Source organism: Aspergillus oryzae, chromosome 1 (genome assembly GCF_000184455.2).
Source record: "Aspergillus oryzae RIB40 DNA, chromosome 1".
Taxonomy (NCBI): domain Eukaryota; kingdom Fungi; phylum Ascomycota; class Eurotiomycetes; order Eurotiales; family Aspergillaceae; genus Aspergillus; species Aspergillus oryzae.
The window spans coordinates 2,124,136-2,141,477 of NC_036435.1; the positions used below are offsets into that span (position 1 = coordinate 2,124,136).

The 17,342-nt window shown below is 48.0% G+C and overlaps 6 protein-coding genes across 6 annotated transcripts; 2 read left to right on the forward strand and 4 right to left on the reverse strand.

Annotated features, from left to right (window-relative positions):
• Positions 1-1,195: 1,195 nt before the first annotated feature.
• Positions 1,196-2,466, forward strand: AO090005001605 (uncharacterized protein; the record flags this gene model as incomplete). The annotated part of the gene is made up of 2 exons (XM_023236718.1): positions 1,196-2,155; positions 2,230-2,466. The coding sequence occupies 2 exons, from the start codon at positions 1,196-1,198 to the stop codon at positions 2,464-2,466; spliced, it is 1,197 nt and encodes a 398-aa protein (XP_023089435.1).
• A 1,839-nt stretch (positions 2,467-4,305) lies between these two features.
• On the forward strand, positions 4,306-6,551 carry AO090005001603 (uncharacterized protein; the record flags this gene model as incomplete). Its single annotated transcript, XM_001818458.3, has 2 exons — positions 4,306-6,358; positions 6,421-6,551. 2 exons carry the CDS (start codon positions 4,306-4,308, stop codon positions 6,549-6,551), a joined length of 2,184 nt encoding a protein of 727 aa, XP_001818510.3.
• A 1,133-nt stretch (positions 6,552-7,684) lies between these two features.
• On the reverse strand, positions 7,685-9,692 carry AO090005001602 (triacylglycerol lipase family protein; the record flags this gene model as incomplete). The annotated part of the gene is made up of 4 exons (XM_001818457.3): positions 7,685-8,461; positions 8,523-9,339; positions 9,405-9,535; positions 9,612-9,692. 4 exons carry the CDS (start codon positions 9,690-9,692, stop codon positions 7,685-7,687), a joined length of 1,806 nt encoding a protein of 601 aa, XP_001818509.3.
• Positions 9,693-10,342: 650 nt separating this feature from the next.
• Positions 10,343-11,490, reverse strand: AO090005001601 (60S ribosomal protein uL6; the record flags this gene model as incomplete). The annotated part of the gene is made up of 5 exons (XM_001818456.1): positions 10,343-10,393; positions 10,455-10,632; positions 10,768-11,023; positions 11,174-11,221; positions 11,445-11,490. 5 exons carry the CDS (start codon positions 11,488-11,490, stop codon positions 10,343-10,345), a joined length of 579 nt encoding a protein of 192 aa, XP_001818508.1.
• Positions 11,491-12,248: 758 nt separating this feature from the next.
• Positions 12,249-12,814, reverse strand: AO090005001600 (glutaredoxin; the record flags this gene model as incomplete). The annotated part of the gene is made up of 2 exons (XM_001818455.3): positions 12,249-12,559; positions 12,634-12,814. The coding sequence occupies 2 exons, from the start codon at positions 12,812-12,814 to the stop codon at positions 12,249-12,251; spliced, it is 492 nt and encodes a 163-aa protein (XP_001818507.3).
• Positions 12,815-14,110: 1,296 nt separating this feature from the next.
• On the reverse strand, positions 14,111-16,868 carry AO090005001599 (uncharacterized protein; the record flags this gene model as incomplete). The annotated part of the gene is made up of 2 exons (XM_001818454.3): positions 14,111-15,036; positions 15,089-16,868. The coding sequence occupies 2 exons, from the start codon at positions 16,866-16,868 to the stop codon at positions 14,111-14,113; spliced, it is 2,706 nt and encodes a 901-aa protein (XP_001818506.1).
• Between the last annotated feature and the right edge of the window lie 474 nt (positions 16,869-17,342).

Below are 17,342 nucleotides of genomic sequence, written 5' to 3' on the forward strand. Positions count from 1 at the left end.
GTTTCCTATAAGGACTGAGTGAACAAAAAGAAAGTACCAAATGCTCCACCCCTCAGCAACTGCAGCAGGGATCCATCCATGAGAAGCTTAAAACCTAAAAAAGGAGTCTTGTTCTGGACTATGAAAGAAAGAAGATCTCCCAGACAGGAGACTTGTGGGCTACTGCTTTATTGATGTTTGCTTTTGTGTTATCTTCCTGCGAGTGAATACCACTCTGAGGCTCCACATATGATCGGACTTCACTCCATGCGTTTTACATCTCCTTGTTTACGATGGTGTCACCTCTGATCTCTCGGCAATAGATAGCTGTATACGTAAGTAGATGAAACGCGTGAAACTTGACTACCAACAGAGGTTCACAGGATTGAGTTGTAGAGGAACATCATAGTTTATCAATCGAATGGCCCAATCTCTACTTGTGTCCAGGAACGTGCAAGGGCCATTGATCACTAGGGTAATCTATAGATACTTATAAAAGTTTAGTTGTGTTCATCCAGGTACATTTCTTTCACTCCCTCTATTCTTGCCCTTCATTTTTTCTCACCACCCCTTAGCAATCCTCATCCTTAACATATTTCTCTCAGTAAACAGCCCCCTTCAGCTCCATATCATATTCCCTTCGCCCTTCCATTTTTGTTTGCTTGCTCTTCACCTTTTAGCTGTTTGGACTATTTGTTTGAAGTCATTTACTGATCTCGATTTCTGTATTGTACAAAGTGTGGAGGAATTAGCTCTCTTCCCTTGGTGCCCAAGCCTCTGTTCTATTTACCAGAGAAATTTGCAGCATTCGAACCCGAGTTTGGGCTGTAGAAGAATGCCTTACAAGATTAACCTCACTGCAGCCAGCAAGACGCTCGTCTCTCCCGCCTTCAGGCTTAAAAGAAGTTGGGGGGCGATCAAGTGTGCACATAGTGACAATGAAAGCGACACAGAATCGCTCTCGGATGTTGGCCAGTCCTACTTCGATGAAGGCACGCTACATCCGGCTCAAGGAATAGAGCTTCTAGAGGGATACTCTAGCGATATATCTGAGATTGACTCGATACACTCCGATGACTCTGCCAACTTGGAGGTCAGAGAGCCGAGAAACAAGCCTCCCACATACAGCGTGAGCCATCCTTGGGAGGTAGTAGATTACCACTTGTACCTCTGCTCCGTTGAAAAGGGGAAAGACACACATGCGCGACGCAATGGGATGTTTGTGTATGACGGTGTTGATTGTCGCCCTGTGTATTACAGAGAGCTACTGGAAGAACGTGTTTTTGAGCCCTGTAATGTTGGAGAAGAACCTCAGTTCCTATTTTGGAACCTTCCCATTGCCGATTTGGGACCTTGCTTCAATGGCAGACACTATGTCCTGGGATTTGACTATAACAACAGAGCCTTATTTGCCCGCCATTTTGAGTGGATGCCCAACAAGACCGATGATCTTTGGTGTGTGTGGGACCTTGGGTTCACCATGTACAGTATCACCATACCGGATCTCATCATTCTTCTAGAGTCTAGTCTTTCTGAGGAAGTGCATGTTGGCATGGGAATCCTCAGCTCAAGCCCTTATTGCATGGCAATGGGGTCATGTGATGATCCAGGGATGGAAATCGTCATTACCATTCTCTTCTGCCGGTGGGTGCTGGACTTCGCGGAGGCTATCTTCGAGCAGAACGGATATATCATGGAAAGATTCAAAGGGAGGCTCGCTCGCTACATGGAAGAGAGTCGAATTATCCTGGCACGGGCCTCGTACAGGGCATGGCTTGTTTCACGGGGCGGCTATACGAAGGCAACTTCCCAGCGGAACTCATCTATTGGCAAGTTCACTAGCGACCTTTTCACGTTTAGCAAGTCCGTTGAAGATGGCAGCTTGAAAACTCAGTCTTGGCGTGCACCAGGCTTGGACACTTGCAACATGCTCCGTCATCAGGACCGGGTTCAGAGAAAGGCAGAGACGGAGCAACGACTAGAAAGTCTCTTCACCATTTCGGAAGTCGATACACCTCCCGAATCCCCGGGGGAGATTCTGGGGGGGATGATAGCCAGATCAAAAGAGAGTCTAGCTGCATTTTGCCCTGATAGAACTCCCAGAATTTCACCCCGATCTAAGTATGGATCGGTTCCTTTACACCGCCGGGGTTCGATGTCTCCCGAAACTGTCAAAGTGGAGGACGAAGCGTACAACGGCCTCAAAGAGACAGAGTACCACAAAACCCCTCTCTCTCTCTTCTCTTAAAGCAGATTTTTGACCTAATCGATACCCGACCGGAATTGGATTGCCCCGAAAATCGTGCTCATTTTGAAGAGTTGCGGACTATACTCGCAACGGATGTCCAACAAAAGACCGTAAATGACTCGGTCACTCCAAAATTGGGTCATGAGAATGACAGTTGGAAAGTAGAAGTACACTCAATGTTGGAGCCAAAAGCGCTGGTGAACCATTATCGTCTCCATTCCAGCTTGGTACTCGACTAAGTCATGCTCCACAATGATTCCATGAGCAGGTTACTGGTTGGATCTCAATGTCTCTGGATTTTCAGCTTTGAGGGGCTATGTTAGTTGTTTTGATCTTGCTATCCTTGTTCGGTCCCTTTTCTCCTTCTCCTTCCTTTTTTGTTTCTTTTTTGTTCATTACCTATTTCCCTGAACCTGGAGTTTGGTAGTTTGAAGTTTACCCATTGAAACTTTTGTCCATGTCTCATATCTTGCAGATCAACGGCGTCGGACGATTCTCTAGTTTGTGCGTGCTATCTCTTCGAAAGAATCAAGAAAAAAAAAAACAAAAAAAAGGATAAAAAGAAGAAAAAGATAAAAGAAGGAAAGAAAGAAAGAAAGAAAGAAAGAAAGAAAGAAAGAAAGAAAGAAAGAAAGAAAGAAAGAAAGAAAGAAAGAAAGAAAGAAAGAAAGAAAGAAAGAAAGGGAGAATTCTATGCATGCTCCTTGCAATTATTTCAGAGTTTAGAATTAGCCGTGTCAATCGCCTTCATCTTATTCACATATTATGAGCACATTTTCTTTATCCCATGTTTGTGATTGCAATTCATTGTATGGATAATGTTGGGATAGGAACTGGACTGGAGCTTGATCTCTTGGTAGCTTCTGCATCTTGAGACCCTGGCGCTCTTCTTCCATACCGATCAGGATTATTGGCCTCTCAGAAGCTTGCTGTTTGATTGGGGCTGGGGAGAACAGGGAGAAGGGCTTTGGAAGGACATGAAAGGATGCACCTAAGTATCGATCATCTGATAATCAAGCAGACTCTGACACACAGCCACACAAGCACTAATACTAGTCCATACGGTACCTGGTAACAATTGATACTAATACCACTAGTTAATTTGAAGTGGAGTGCAGGGGATCCACAGCCACAATTCTCCCTCGCCAATCGGTGTCAGCCGTCAATGTGGATCTTGGTGGCTGGGCTGGATTGTGGCTCACCTCGTGACGATTGGCCCATTTTGGTTCCTCATCGTCATTTCCATCCTCCATCAAACGAATGAGCATGACAGGGGGGGGGGGACTCCCTGCCAAGGAACTATTTCATATCTTGGGAGTTTGGTACACTGCAGTGTTCTGACTCGTCAAACTACTTTTTTTTATCATTCGCAACTCTTCCTTTTCCCTCCATTCACTTTTTTCCCGCTCAGCCCTTCAGCCCTACCGCGGAATCGCGCTGGGCGACATACATTGCGGTCCATCTGAATTCCACCTCGCTCCTTTAGCTGCCTCTCTCTTCCTAGTCTCCCCCTCATTTGGTTTCATTTTTCTTTTCAGATCTTTCTTTTTTTTTTTTTTTTTTTTTTTTCTTTTCTCTCTCTCTCTCTCTCTATCTCCCTCTGTCTGTGTGCGCGCGCGCGCTTTTTGACCTTCTACTTTTCTAATTGCTAATTGCGCCAAGTTATTGCTGCCTTCTCCATCATTCTCACTACTCAATTCCCCTGTTCTTAACCGACCTATAATCAGGCACCCTTCTTTTCCTCTCGCTTGTATACGGTGAGCCGATTACTGTGATCTCTTCTGGGTCGCTTGGAATTCAAGGACGTGGTGATCCCTTCTTGGTTTTTCCTCTCCTTGTGTCTTGTTTCTCCATCTTTGTCTTGATACCCGTCCCCTGGCGGTTTCAGTCCAACCGGTTACTCTCTACCCGCGACAACGCATCTAGTAATTTCTTCTTATCTTCTTTTCTTGTTTCCATTGTTCATTGTCGTATCTATCGCGAGCAATTTGCGGCCTTGAGGAATCGTACTGCAATGGCCGAACAAACTCAGCTGGGTAAGCATTCTATGAACATCCGGTTGGCTCAAAAAGCGGATCATGTTGCTGACTTTGCTCGGTGGTCGATTTGCGGAAGGTGCAGCCTTCAATGGCCAATCACGCGATTCGAATGCACAAATAGATGTAATCTGCGGGCCCTTAATCAATTTCAAGAATATGGATGTCAACCCGTCCTCCTCGATCTGGCGTGGAAGTGTTTTGATTGTGACAAAACCTGGTCAAAAGCAGCCACAGCTCGTTTTGCGCCAGGCTGGACCTGTCGAAAGCAATGCTTCAGTCAATGGGAATCTACCCAATAGTCAAAGCATTATGATCGACGGTCTCCGCCTTTTCGAAGATCCATCGAAAGCATTTTGGCGATTTTCAATCTCACTACCTCTCGAGTCATATGAAGCGTGCTGGGAGTACAGCATTCCGGGTTTCCAATATGCGGAGGGACAGGGAGTAAGATCGCCTTGGGATTTCGTGGTCCCGTCTATAAACCAATCCATGCGTCTCATGTTTCATTCCTGCAATGGCTTCTCTGTTGGGACGGATATGGATGCCTGGATCGGTCCAAACCTGTGGAACGATGTCTTGCGCGTGCATAAGCAAAAACCTTTTCATGCGATGATTGGTGGTGGTGACCAGCTCTACAATGATGGAATCCGCGTCGACGGCCCATTGAAAGAATGGACCTCTATCTCAAATCCCCACAAGAGACGTGCGCACAATTTTGATAATAACTTGCGAGCTAGATGTGATGAGTACTATTATGAAAATTATGTACGATGGTATTCTACTGAGCCATTCAAGGCGGCAAATGGACGCATACCTCAGATCAATATCTGGGACGATCACGATATAATCGATGGCTTCGGTTCCTACACCGATCACTTCATGCGTTGTTCTGTCTTTCGTGGCATTGGAGGCGTTGCCTTCAAATACTACTGCTTGTTTCAGCATCACGTCGCACCGCCCAGATCGACCTACACGACGGATGCCCCGCAGACCATGCATGCAGTCAATGGAACGGCAGGAGCGGATCCTCGACAGTTGGAGAACACCTTTATCTTGGAAGATCAGGCCGAGGACGATAGCTGGATAGTTGGAAAGCGACCAGGCCCCTATGTAGAGGAGAAGAGTAGGAACTTGTACATGCGTCTCGGTAAGCGAGTCGCCTTCATCGGTATCGACGCACGCACGGAACGCACCCGTCATCAGGTGAATTACCCTGATACGTACGATCTCATCTTTTCTCGACTTGAAAACGAATTGACCGCGGCCAATGGTGACATCAAGCATCTGATTGTGCTTTTGGGTGTCCCCATTGCTTATCCACGCCTTGCATGGCTGGAGAATATTCTCAGCTCCCCAATTATTGCGCCAATTCGCTTGCTCAACAAGCGGTTTGGGTTTGCAGGCGGCTTGTTCAACCAATTTGACGGTCAGGTAGACCTGCTTGATGATCTAGATGACCACTACACAGCTCGTCAGCACAAGCGCGAGCGCAGGTTATTTATTCAACGTCTTCAAGAATTTGCCAAGGTCCATTCCGTTCGTGTTTCAATCCTAGGTGGAGATGTGCACTTGGCGGCTATTGGACGTTTTTATTCGAACCCTAATCTCGGCCTTCAGAGTGTCAACGACCCTCGATATATGGTCAATGTCATTAGCAGCGCAATCACAAACAAGCCACCTCCGAAGGCAGTTGCGAATCTTTTGGCCCGAAGAAATAAGCTCCACCATCTCGACCCAAATACTGATGAGACTTTGATGGACCTGTTTGATCAGCAGCCAGGAGGTCAGGAGAAGAGCGCTTCCTGGAACAAGGTTACAATGCCGTCACGCAACTATGCGTGCATCACAGAAGTTGATACCCCATTCGCCAATGAGGGTTACCCAACACAACAGAACGATAGTACGGTGACACCATTGCCTAGAGACGGCCACTCTCCCCTCCATAAGGGGGAGACCAATGCTGGTGCAAGCCACTCTGCGGCGGATGGCTTCAGCAACAATAGCGGCATGTACGGCGGTCTGGATGTAGCCATTCGCGTAGAAATCGACCCACAAAACCGGGAAGGAATCACCGAAGGATATGGATTCAGCAGTAAGTGTTTTCTCCAATCCAGTGCACCACAATATGGCTGTTATTGACGGGATATACCTTAGTTCCTCCATTAGTATATGATGCAACCAAAGACAATGCGCGCCCAACTTCTCAAAGTCATTCCGTACGCTCAGGATTTCACCGCGCTGAGTCGCGTCCCCAATCTGCTCGCCCGCAGACTGCTGTCAATTAATCACCAGGTCCTGAGTTGGAGTTCCCTGCTTTTATGAGCCTCTTAGTTAAGAGGGTTTTGAGGGTCCTTCGGTACGTGAGACACCGGTGCCAATCAAAATCCACACGTCCGTAGACGATACGCTTTTGTTGCGATGATAATGAGTTTATCTACTCATATACAGCGACCCTTAATAGGGTGATCGCAATGTTCACCTGCTGATTGATTTTCTTCTGCTTCTTGTATACATCTGACAATCTTGTATATCGTGATATATCTTTTGTGTCAAGGAAAGTGACGCTATTCTTGGTTGTTGAACTTTAAAACGGACGTATCTTGTGACCGAATACTGTTGGAATTGAAGCTTTATTCGTGTTTCTCATTATACCACTGGCAATCCTTGTCGCTAGGTTCAGTATCTACATGGCTCTGTTTTGGTTTACGGCTGTGCTACCTCCATGCCTTATGACCCCCCCAGCCTTCCTTCTCATAAGGACATCAAACCCATGAAGAGATCTAGTTGACTTCCTGGATCGCCGTCTCGGTCAGTACGTCGCACACTTGAACAGAAGCCGAGGGAGGAAGGAATTATATATACCATCACCGCATGCCGAGATATTGGGGGTCAAACTGCATATGCAAGACTACTCAAACAGATTGTACGTAGGGTATTCATCGTATATATGTGTCCTGATAGGTTTCTGGTATATGCTGGTGAAATGTCATATGTTCTCACCGGTATGCATTGATATAACACTGACAACTTGGATGTGTATCCTGGCATTAATAATTTCATAGCAGAGCTGAGAGCCGTTGAGCAATAGAGACCCGGTAGGGTAAGGAGTTTTGCGGCTCCCATCGAAGGGGATATCTCCACGGCATGTTTGTCAACGTAATAGCTAGTAATGGAAAAGGGCGCAGCAAGTAGAAAAGCTCTTTCGACGAAATGAACTTCTGAAAATTCTGCTTTCTAAATTCAACAAGCTTTACTTGCAGCTAACACAACTAACCACCCCTACATAGGGTGAAGAAATGAGATAATCATTCTCGATTTTACCCCATAGCTAGAAAAGCGCATACATGGTCAATCAACTATGTAGTCCAATCTCCATCATAACATACGTAAGCAAGTAGGAAACTGAATACAGGAATTTTCACGAGTTGAGGTCGTCCTGCTGATGATCGAGATTCCCTAATAAACCCGTCATATCTCTGTCATGATCGATGCTATATCCTCTCCACTTCCTCGGGATCCCTTCATTTGGCATGGGCCGCTGACCCATAGTATGTTGAACAGAGGAAGAGGGGTTCTCGGCTGGTCGTCGTCGCCGAACAACCTGGTAGCCCTTATCTAACTCGATTTCAATAACGCAACGGACCTTCAAGGCACTGATCGCAGGCCACGTCCCTCTCTCGCCCCTTAGGATCCATTGAGCCAAAGACTCCTTGTCTGGGTTCTGGAATAATTTGGTAAAGTCCTTCAAGGAGAGATCGGGAACCAGTGTGAGATTGGGGCCAGGTATCGTCTCCTCGATGAGAAGTCGTGCGAGCGCTTGTGGCAGAAGACCAACATAATCGAGCTGTCTCAGTCGGTGGCGGATCTCGGTAGCGACCAAGCGCATCAGTGACCGGGTGATACTCCACTGCCCCGTCGGACGGCGATCCAAAAGATTCACGTCGGACCGGAGAAAGGGGATGAGGTATGGTCGGGCTTGCGACACAATGAAGTGATTCACATTAAACAGCTCAGCAATTCGGGTTAGCGGTGATTCAGCATCTGTGTACTCCGTGCGGCGCCCCGACTGGGAGGAACCATGTCGCGAAAGACCCCACGGAACAATAGAGCCGGTTTCATCTTTACAGTAGATTGTAACAGGCTGATAGAGCGAGTTTGACGATGCGTTTGAGGCTACTGCTGCTGACCAGATCAACTAGAATGTTCGTCAGCACTGACGGCTCTGAAAGGCAACATATGAGCTATCATGCACATACCACATTCGGCGCGGTCAGGTAATTGAGCAGATTAGGAGTACTGCCCTTATCCGACGTCGCCACCGTAATATTGAGGATGCGTTTCGACCGTGCGTACGCTTCTTCAAATGTCAAGTCACCAAGATTTGCTCGCACACATTCTTCCAAGACCTCGGCATCAAGAAAATAGCCTTTCCGAATGTACCGTTGAACTCGTCGAAGCAAAGTCCACAACCAACTGTCACCCGTAGTGTATGGCAACCACGGATTGTTTCCGGCATCAAGTCTTATTTTCCGTTGGCGATCAAAGGCGGTTAAATCAATGCCATCACCATTAAGGAAAGTCAGCAATTCATCTTCTGTGTGAACACCAACGAGGGCTGCGATGAGTGCCCCAGTGGCGGTCCCTGTAATGATCCTGGGCAAGAGACCCTGTAAGTGTAAGGCTTTCACCACGCCCAAATGACATAGCCCAAAGATGGACCCGCCTTGCAGAAGGAGCGTTGTTCTGCCAAAGGCCTGCCGGGTGTCGTGTAGTAGCTCCAATTTAGCTTGGGAGTCAAATCTACCTTCAGAAACAGTGGCCGTATGCAGAGCTGTCACATGCTGGATGGAAAGTGCAACCTGGGTGATATAATCGTCTATGAGGAGCTTTGTACCAGCATAAGCGTGGAGCGACAGTCTGGGAGAGGTGATGTTGCCTAGATTGCGGACGAGTCCGGACCGAAGGAGGTTGACCAACGTCAGGATATCTTCGTCCTCTCGAGCACTCATCAAGGCCTCCAGTCGGCCCAGAATGAGTCGATAATCATAATGACGGCTTGTTGGGTTTTGGCGCCTGTCTTCGGTGAGGGTCTGCTACACTGCATCCAATGATAAGAAGGTCGAGGATAATAAGCTCACCACAGATCCATACTCAGAAGCTCATCCAACTCGAAGGCAGCTTCCTCCCATTCTTCGTACGTTTGAGCGTTAGCTAGACGGTATCGCAGTCTGCTGAGGGGCGATTTCGATCTCCACCATGACAATAACCTCTAAATCGTCGCAAGTTATATATACTACATTAGCCTCCTCGCATAGGCCCAGCTAGAGAATGTGGCTCGAACGCACTTCTTTCCAAAATTGCGCGACGTCCAATATCATGTTCACAACTGCGGCGAATAACCCGCAAATAGCCACCCAAGACTCCATTCCTACCACGAGCAACCTGGGGGAGTTTTCATGGGAAGGGGTGACACATGTTCAGGGGAGTACTTGAGTGGGCGGCCTTTTCTTTTTCACATGCTCGCTAACCGGAGGGAGGGGGCGTATGTCATCCGGGAAGACACAAGGTCTCAATCAACACCGACGATTAATGGCGAAGGGGAAAGTGTCGCGGCGATATGTGTCAAGATAAGAGTAGGTGTAGGTGTCGGTAGGTAGGTAGGTAGGTAGGTAGTGGGTGAGAGAGGAATTACATCTCCGCATTTCTTTGTTTTCTCCCCATCGGTGAATCCGACTCACATGACTATTTTGATACTACAACATATACACCAAAGGCCCCGGGTCTACCTTGGGATCCTCAGAACATTTCCTTCCAAGCCACAATGGGAACGGTTGAAGAGAGAAAAAAGGAAATTGGATTGCTCCTAAGAGGCCCATCATCTTTTTGTCGTTTTTCTACACGCCTCTTCCCCAAGCCGAGAAAAGCCATACCCGTGGACACGTAAAGGGGGCATTTGAATTCCATGGTCCATAAATTTTTGCTTTAATTCCGCTTTGCTTCCCTATGCAAATAGGCGAAAATTAGATTCTCCTGGCATCCTTAACTACCCATCAAGGCGGACAAGCCCCGTCATCATCTATTCCTCAACAATGTTACCCCGCTCAGACACGTACAGACCGTCAAGGAACTAGGGGTGAATGGTCAGCAACCGTTTCGCCATCATCATCAATCTCCAAATGGAACCCTACCTTTCGGATATCCTTGTTGCGGACTCTGCAGATCTGCTGGATGTCGGCAGCACTCTGGGAGACATTCTCAAGGGAGTTGCCAGAGAGCTGAAGCTCATCCTTGACGTTGGGGGAAGTGATGATCTCAACACCGGGCTGGGCAGTGATACGACGAACGTACTTCTCACCCAAGAAGTTTCTGTTTAAAAGCACAACCCATCAGTAAGAATTCATTCTTCCACGATACGTAGAACAAGTGACTCAGTGAACTCTAATCCCTTCCCAGTCCCAAAAAGCAGGCATTGAGTTCATGTGGAGGATAGATTTGGCGTACCTGATCTCAACGTCGTAGAGGCCAGTCTCAGCGTTCTTCTCAATGTTGACGTTGATGGGAAAGTGAGCGTAGACGTAGCGCATCTTGTACTTGAAGCCCTTGGTGACACCAATGATCAGGTTGTTGATGATGGTACGGACGGTACGCAGGGTAGCGACACCCTTGCGGGCACCGTGGTGCAGCTCGATAGAGATAACATCCTTCTCGGGGCGGCCGAAAGTGACAGCGATGTGGGAGAGGTCCTTAACAAGCTTGCCTGAAAGATTCGAAGAAGTCCCGTTAGTGACCGAATCGAGCCGAGAAACCAATCAGACCGCTCATGGTTGTTCTCCATGACGCCGACCATCTTTGTGGAGCGACTTCTTGGTATAGGAGATCTCCTTCAACTTATGGGGTTTTTGCATACCTCGAGGGCCCTCAACGGTCACAACCCGGGAGCGAATGTGAATCTTCACTAAACGACAAAATTCGAGTCAGTCTCCTAAGCATTTCAAAAGCGATGAACAAGACCAGTCGTAATTTCCCGCGACAGCGATCGAGTAGATATTTCCTCCTCTCGTATATACCCTGTCGGCGCTGGTGTATCCTGGCCCAGGCCTCTCATTGCGCGATGTGTGCCTCTCATAGTTCTCCAAAAACCGAAACAAAACAATATTCAGGGGCGATCCAATGCTCACCATTCTCGGGGATGGGCAGCCGTTCCTCGGAGTGAATGTACCGCATCTTGACTGCGTGGGCTGTGGAATGTCCGAGGGAGAATTGTCGATGTCGTCGTGCGGTCGGTCGTTCGAAAGGATCGAAATTCCTCAAAGGCAATCGGTCGCTTTCTTTGGTGGAGTGAAAATCACGGGTTGTGCGTCGCTTAAGACTCGTTCAGGCTTAGCGTATTCTGCCTAGGGTTGTTCCGGACTTTGGTAATATACAGTACTAGTTCTATGACCTCTCCATTCACCTACCCAAGGCCCGAACCTGGCATTTCCTATTTAAAATGGTATTGACCGATTATTGTGTATATATAGATATACAGATACATGAACCGACAACAGCATATATTATGATATTTACGTTTGAAGGGCCGTCATTTCTCTCCTGCGCAATTTATCCCCATCAAATCATAGTTCTCTTAAGTATATCACGTCATATCATGTGTATATCCAAGCACGACCTACGGAGTATACTACCATACTATCAACAACTAACATACGTGATCCTATCATCAGACAGCGAGATATACTCATCCTGGTTTGGCCGAGTTCTTTATATGATTATGATTACCCATGTGATAATAACCTCTCGCCTACCCTCGTGGACGCAACACGCAATGCCTCGCCCAACACATTCCCTTGGTCAAAGAGCGTCAAACCCTAGATGTAAAGTGTATATATATACATACATATATGTGTATGTGTATTATATATTATTCATAATCATAAGCATTGTAGTTGTTTTATCAAACCGTTATTGAGTACGTAGCGTCAGTCTTAGTGTCCTGCCTCATTACGACTGACCTCATGGACCCACTGTCCTCCCAACTTCTTAAATGTTGACGCCAACTCGTCCTTCTCATCGAGAGCGACCACATCATCCCCACCACCAATGCTTCTTCCACTAACTAGAATATTAGGCACGGTGCGGCGGCCAGTATTCTCTGCCAAGAGAGCTTGCAGCGGTTGGCCCAATGAATGTTGGTCAAGCTCTACCACGTAAGGTGCTGGGACAATTGAGTATTTGTCTAAGAGGATAGACTTGGCCCGGGCGCTATGGGGGCAATAGGACTTGGAAAAGATAATAACTGCGCAGCGGGCACAAATCTCAGCAACCGAGCGACACGTATACCGGGAAATGGTAAGAATTGCAACTACTTACTCGGCGATCGTTTTAATATACTATTGAGCTCTGTCTTCGCTTCCACACGCTCATCGGTACCCGATCCCTGCACTTGCCTTTCTGGATTGTTGCGGTCTTTAGGGACGGTCATTTTTGTCCGCCCGGCAATCGATATCTCCTCCGTCTCTTCATCACCGTTTCTTGGGATCGCTGGCGCCATCTGGTCGTCTGCGGGCTTTGCTGCGTCTCCATAAGTAGGGTTTTCGCTTAACCGTTGCTCGTCCGGAGAGCTGCCTGCAGCTACCCCAGGTTCCTTCGTCTGCGTGTGTGCTTCTATCGCGGCGACAGTCGACCGGTAGAACTTTTGGTTCTGTACCCCCCGTGCATCGCTCTAAACAATGGGTGTGCGCTTCGTTAGTCACGATGATGAGCTAGGAATCGGGGCACTATGTTACCGAATAGTAAATGACCATGATAACTAGCGCTAGAGCAGCAATAGCCAAAAGCTTGATGCGCCGTTGAGGTAGCATCTCGAGTAAATGGAGCCGATTAGAAGTGTGGAAGGAATTGCGGCGGTGGTCGTTCGATTGAGATAGCTTTCTCTGATGCTCTAGAACTTAAGCTTTGAGGTTTTCAAGGCCTATCGGCTTCTGAATGCATTGAAGTCGGGATTCTTTCAACAATTTAGCTGCGTCGACAGCTCATAGGCGCAGCTCCGACACCAAGGGCAAGTAAACATCTGGGGAGTCAGCAACGACACCTGATGTTAGAAGATGCACAGAGAAATTAGTGATGATAATAATGCAATGCCCCTTCGGGTGTTGAATGTCTCCTCTAAATGAATATTTGATTTAGAAGATGACAATGACAGTCTGTACAGTGCGGCTTAAGCGTCACCGAAGAAAGCGCGCACGTGGGGGCGGATGCATTTGTACGGAGTATCTAGTAATTAAATTTTGAGAAATCAGGAGCCGCGCGCCTAGATCTTACGTCACAGAATGATACTAACCTAATACTAGCAATTAGGCCCTAGAGGTAGAATATTAGTATATAAATAACACCTTATATTTCTGCCATGATAAGTGACCTTCGATTATAGATTAGACTTGACAGTTATATACAGCATGATCGGGTATTAGGCTAAGGGAACAAAACAACAATTGAAAGCACCAATGGTATCATATCGGACACGGGGGCGTGTCAAAGTGAAGGCGATTCTATAGGCATGTGAATGCGAGTTTTCACAATCGTATAGTAGGCGAAGTGCATCTTGTCAAGGAGCGCGTGAAAGCCAAAGACTGCAAAACCAGCAGCAGTACCACATAAGATGACAGCATAAGCTTAGGGCAGGCCCTGGTCCTGGCCAGAGCCCTCGAAATGCCTATCTGACGCATTTTCGATTGCCAAAATTTCTTCTTCTTCTTTTTAGTTTCGGATCTTCCCTATCCCTTGTTCTCCGGATTCCTCCGAATCTTCCATGACTTCGACGCAGCAATTTCAGATCTTGTCAACCAAATTAGGCTTGAACAGCGATGCCTGATCTTGTTCCTATAGTTGCTCGACGCTTACCCTGGACTACCGTCATCCAGTCTTCCCACTCCTTGGCAATTTCCATTAAGACATTACCCATAACTGTTGCTGAGGCCATCAGCCCATGGCCTTCTCCCTCGAGGATTCGAACCTCACAGCGTCGCATACTTTGGCCAAGCCACCTCACATTATCAACGGGAACGCGCGTATCTCTGCTTCCATGGTGTATAACGACATTGCGGGTGATATCGACATAGCGGAATCCAATCGGTTGTCGGCGTTCCAAGCAAACTACGAGGTCCACCGCCGGATTTGCATTCGTGGTGGCCAGTTCCCAGACCTTGTGCGTCAAGCGGTTGTCATAATCAGACTGGCGTTCACGTTTCTCGAACTCAGCCACCGCCTGGTTTGTTGCAGTGTCTATACCCTCAACTCCGGTCCCATTAGGTATTTGCAGTTTCTTGATTTGTAACGCTTGGAGGTCAGCTCCTTGTTGGTATACTCGGTTGGATGGATAACGTGGAGAGCCGCTTGCTTCAATCAAAGCTGAGTTAGATGAGTCTTTCATTGTCGCCTTTCGCCTAGTGCGCCGAGAGGATTTGGGGAGGCTAGCGGTCAAGCTCGCACTTGTTGCGCTCATGAAACTCGAGTTAGCAACCTTCAGAATAGACGTCGGTAGAGCACGAAGGATCCGTTGAGAGTATGGAACAGCATTCGTAGGAACTGGAGCTCTCTGTGAGCCGATGCTAGACAGTTGAGATGGTGGGATCCAGGGAGCTAGAAGATGTATGCGACCCCTGATATGCTGGGGGATCCTTAGGGCAGTTGCTAGAGCATAAATAGCACCAGCAGAGTGGGCGAGGATTGAGAATTTTGTTACTTTGATATAGTTGCATACAATTGCAACATCGTCTATGGCGGGTCAGTAAATTGTATCCTCATAGGCCGAGGACGGTGTCCTTACCTGGCCAACTGAGAGGAGTCCCCGCCTCATCTACGTAAGGCCCGCTTTCGCCTACCCCAGGACGGTCCAACGTGACGAGTCGGAGATGAAGCGATCGTGCTAGCTCGTCATAGAACGCCATTAGGTATCTGGTTAAGCCCATCCCAAGACAGCATAATACGACGTGCCCTTTAGGGTCTCCGACCTCCGAAAAAGCTATCTTGCGGCCAGTGGTAGGATGGGTTACTTTCTGGGTAAGCCTAGGAGCGGAAACATAATCTAGAACGGCAAGGTCGATTGAATCGGCACTGGATGGGCGCTCATCCACAACAGAAGCACGGCCTGGAGAAACAGGGCCGGATGGGGACCGTTTGTGGTGCCGCGGCGCAGTTGACTGTTCCACTGAACGTCGATAACGTAACTTTTCAACCTGGTCAGGCTTGTCAAAGGATTGTCTCGGCGCCAACGATTGTGTCGGGCAATTGATTGCTTTTAATGCGAGTTGCGGATTATTACGGGTCGTTGACCTACTTCTTCCCGTCATAACAGCTGGAGCTGGAGCGCTCTCATCGAACGCATTGATCCTATTACTTCCAGTGTCACTTTGCTCATCACCGTTGTCGACTGCACTAGGCTTTTGCGGTGGTTGAGTGTGTTTTGTGGACGGCTCCCTCGAGGCCTTGTCAGGGCTATCGTCTATCTCCAATTCGTTCTTGATCTTCTGTTGCTGATCCTTCAGCTCTCGTATCCTCTTGGTCACATGCTCTGCTTCGTTTCCAGCGTCACTATCCACTTTCGTATCTTTGCTTGCCGTGGACGAATATCGGCTATGGCGGGTAGATCTCCGGTGCTTAGAGCTGGAAGAGAAGCTATGACGTAGAGAAGACTCGCGAACAGGAATTGTCCTGCCACTTCCGATGCCTCCAGGGGTGCTGGGTGCGCTCGCGCGCGCGCTTTGCAACGCAAGATACTCTTCATTCTGAGAGTTAGCCCCGTGTTCCCTGAAGGCCTCCTTAGCGGAGCGGCTGTACCGGCCATTTTCGGCCACATCAGCGATAGAATGCATCGAGCGTACACTGGTTCTACTTCGAGGAAGATTATGTCTTAAACTGTCGTTGTAGCTACTCGTCTTCCGCAAACGTTCTGCGTGTCTATCCTTGTCGCATGTGAAATCCCGAGACGACTTTTTCAACAGGCCAAACTGACTCTTTAAACTCTTCCGGGAACTAGTCGAGGCAATACTAGGTGCAGTCGAGACTCGTGGGCCAGGTTCGGCTGTGATCATGCCGAAGGTGTTGTCTTCGTACGTTGCCCTTGAGGACGTGTATGAGCCCCTAGAAGTAGGTCTTATTGGAGAAGCAGAGGCGTCGGTGGTCGTCGCTTTTGACTTTGGAGATGGAGGAGCCCGGGCCATGCGAATGACCGGTGCAGCAGCAGCGTCATCTGGATGCAGAAAGGGACTATGCGAAGCCTCTTCGAAGGCTTGAGGTGGCCCTTTTCTCACGCCAACACCATGCTCATGACTTGCGCCGGGGGAGGAGTGTCGCTCCAATGGTAAAACAGATAGCGAAAGGTCGGTATCGGAATCAAGGCACGGTACGCTGTCGAAATGTGTCTGAAGAGGTACCGAAATCGTGGAGAGAGACGATATTAAGGAACTTATTACTTCAGGCGATGCCGGATCGATCGGATGGCAATTAATAGAATGTGAGCGTGATTTGCTTCGGCGGGCTAAAAACGACGATGAGGATTGAAAGGGGGTATTGAATATGGACGCCGCAGAGTCCTCTGGGCAATCCATGGTGACCATCGACAGGGTATATAAGACCTCGCGAACCTTGTCCCCGGGACTGGGCTAGGACAATCAGAGGCGATATATGCGGGCAGCCTTGACGCGCACTTGCATGATCCAGTGGGTGCAGGAGGGATTGGCGTCTGCAAGTTAGCCCAACGGCGTCAATCTATACTCTAGATTACTGGGCATCTGCCAGTCAGAAAAAGTAAAATATTCAAAAATTCAATCAAAAACCCCAGTTTAGGATCCAGACCAATCTCGTCAACGCCCTTGCGACATGCACGCCCCTTGCAGGACTGTTGTTTATCTAGTAGGCTGGAAACGAGGGGGAATGCTGATCGAAGATAGTATTCAAATGAAAGAGCGAAAGAGAGACCAAAAAAAAAAAAAAAAGGGGGGGGGGGAGGTTTGATTTGAAAGGTAATTAAGTGTTCTGAAGATCAATTAGGATTATTAAGGGTTACCATAGTAATTGGATTT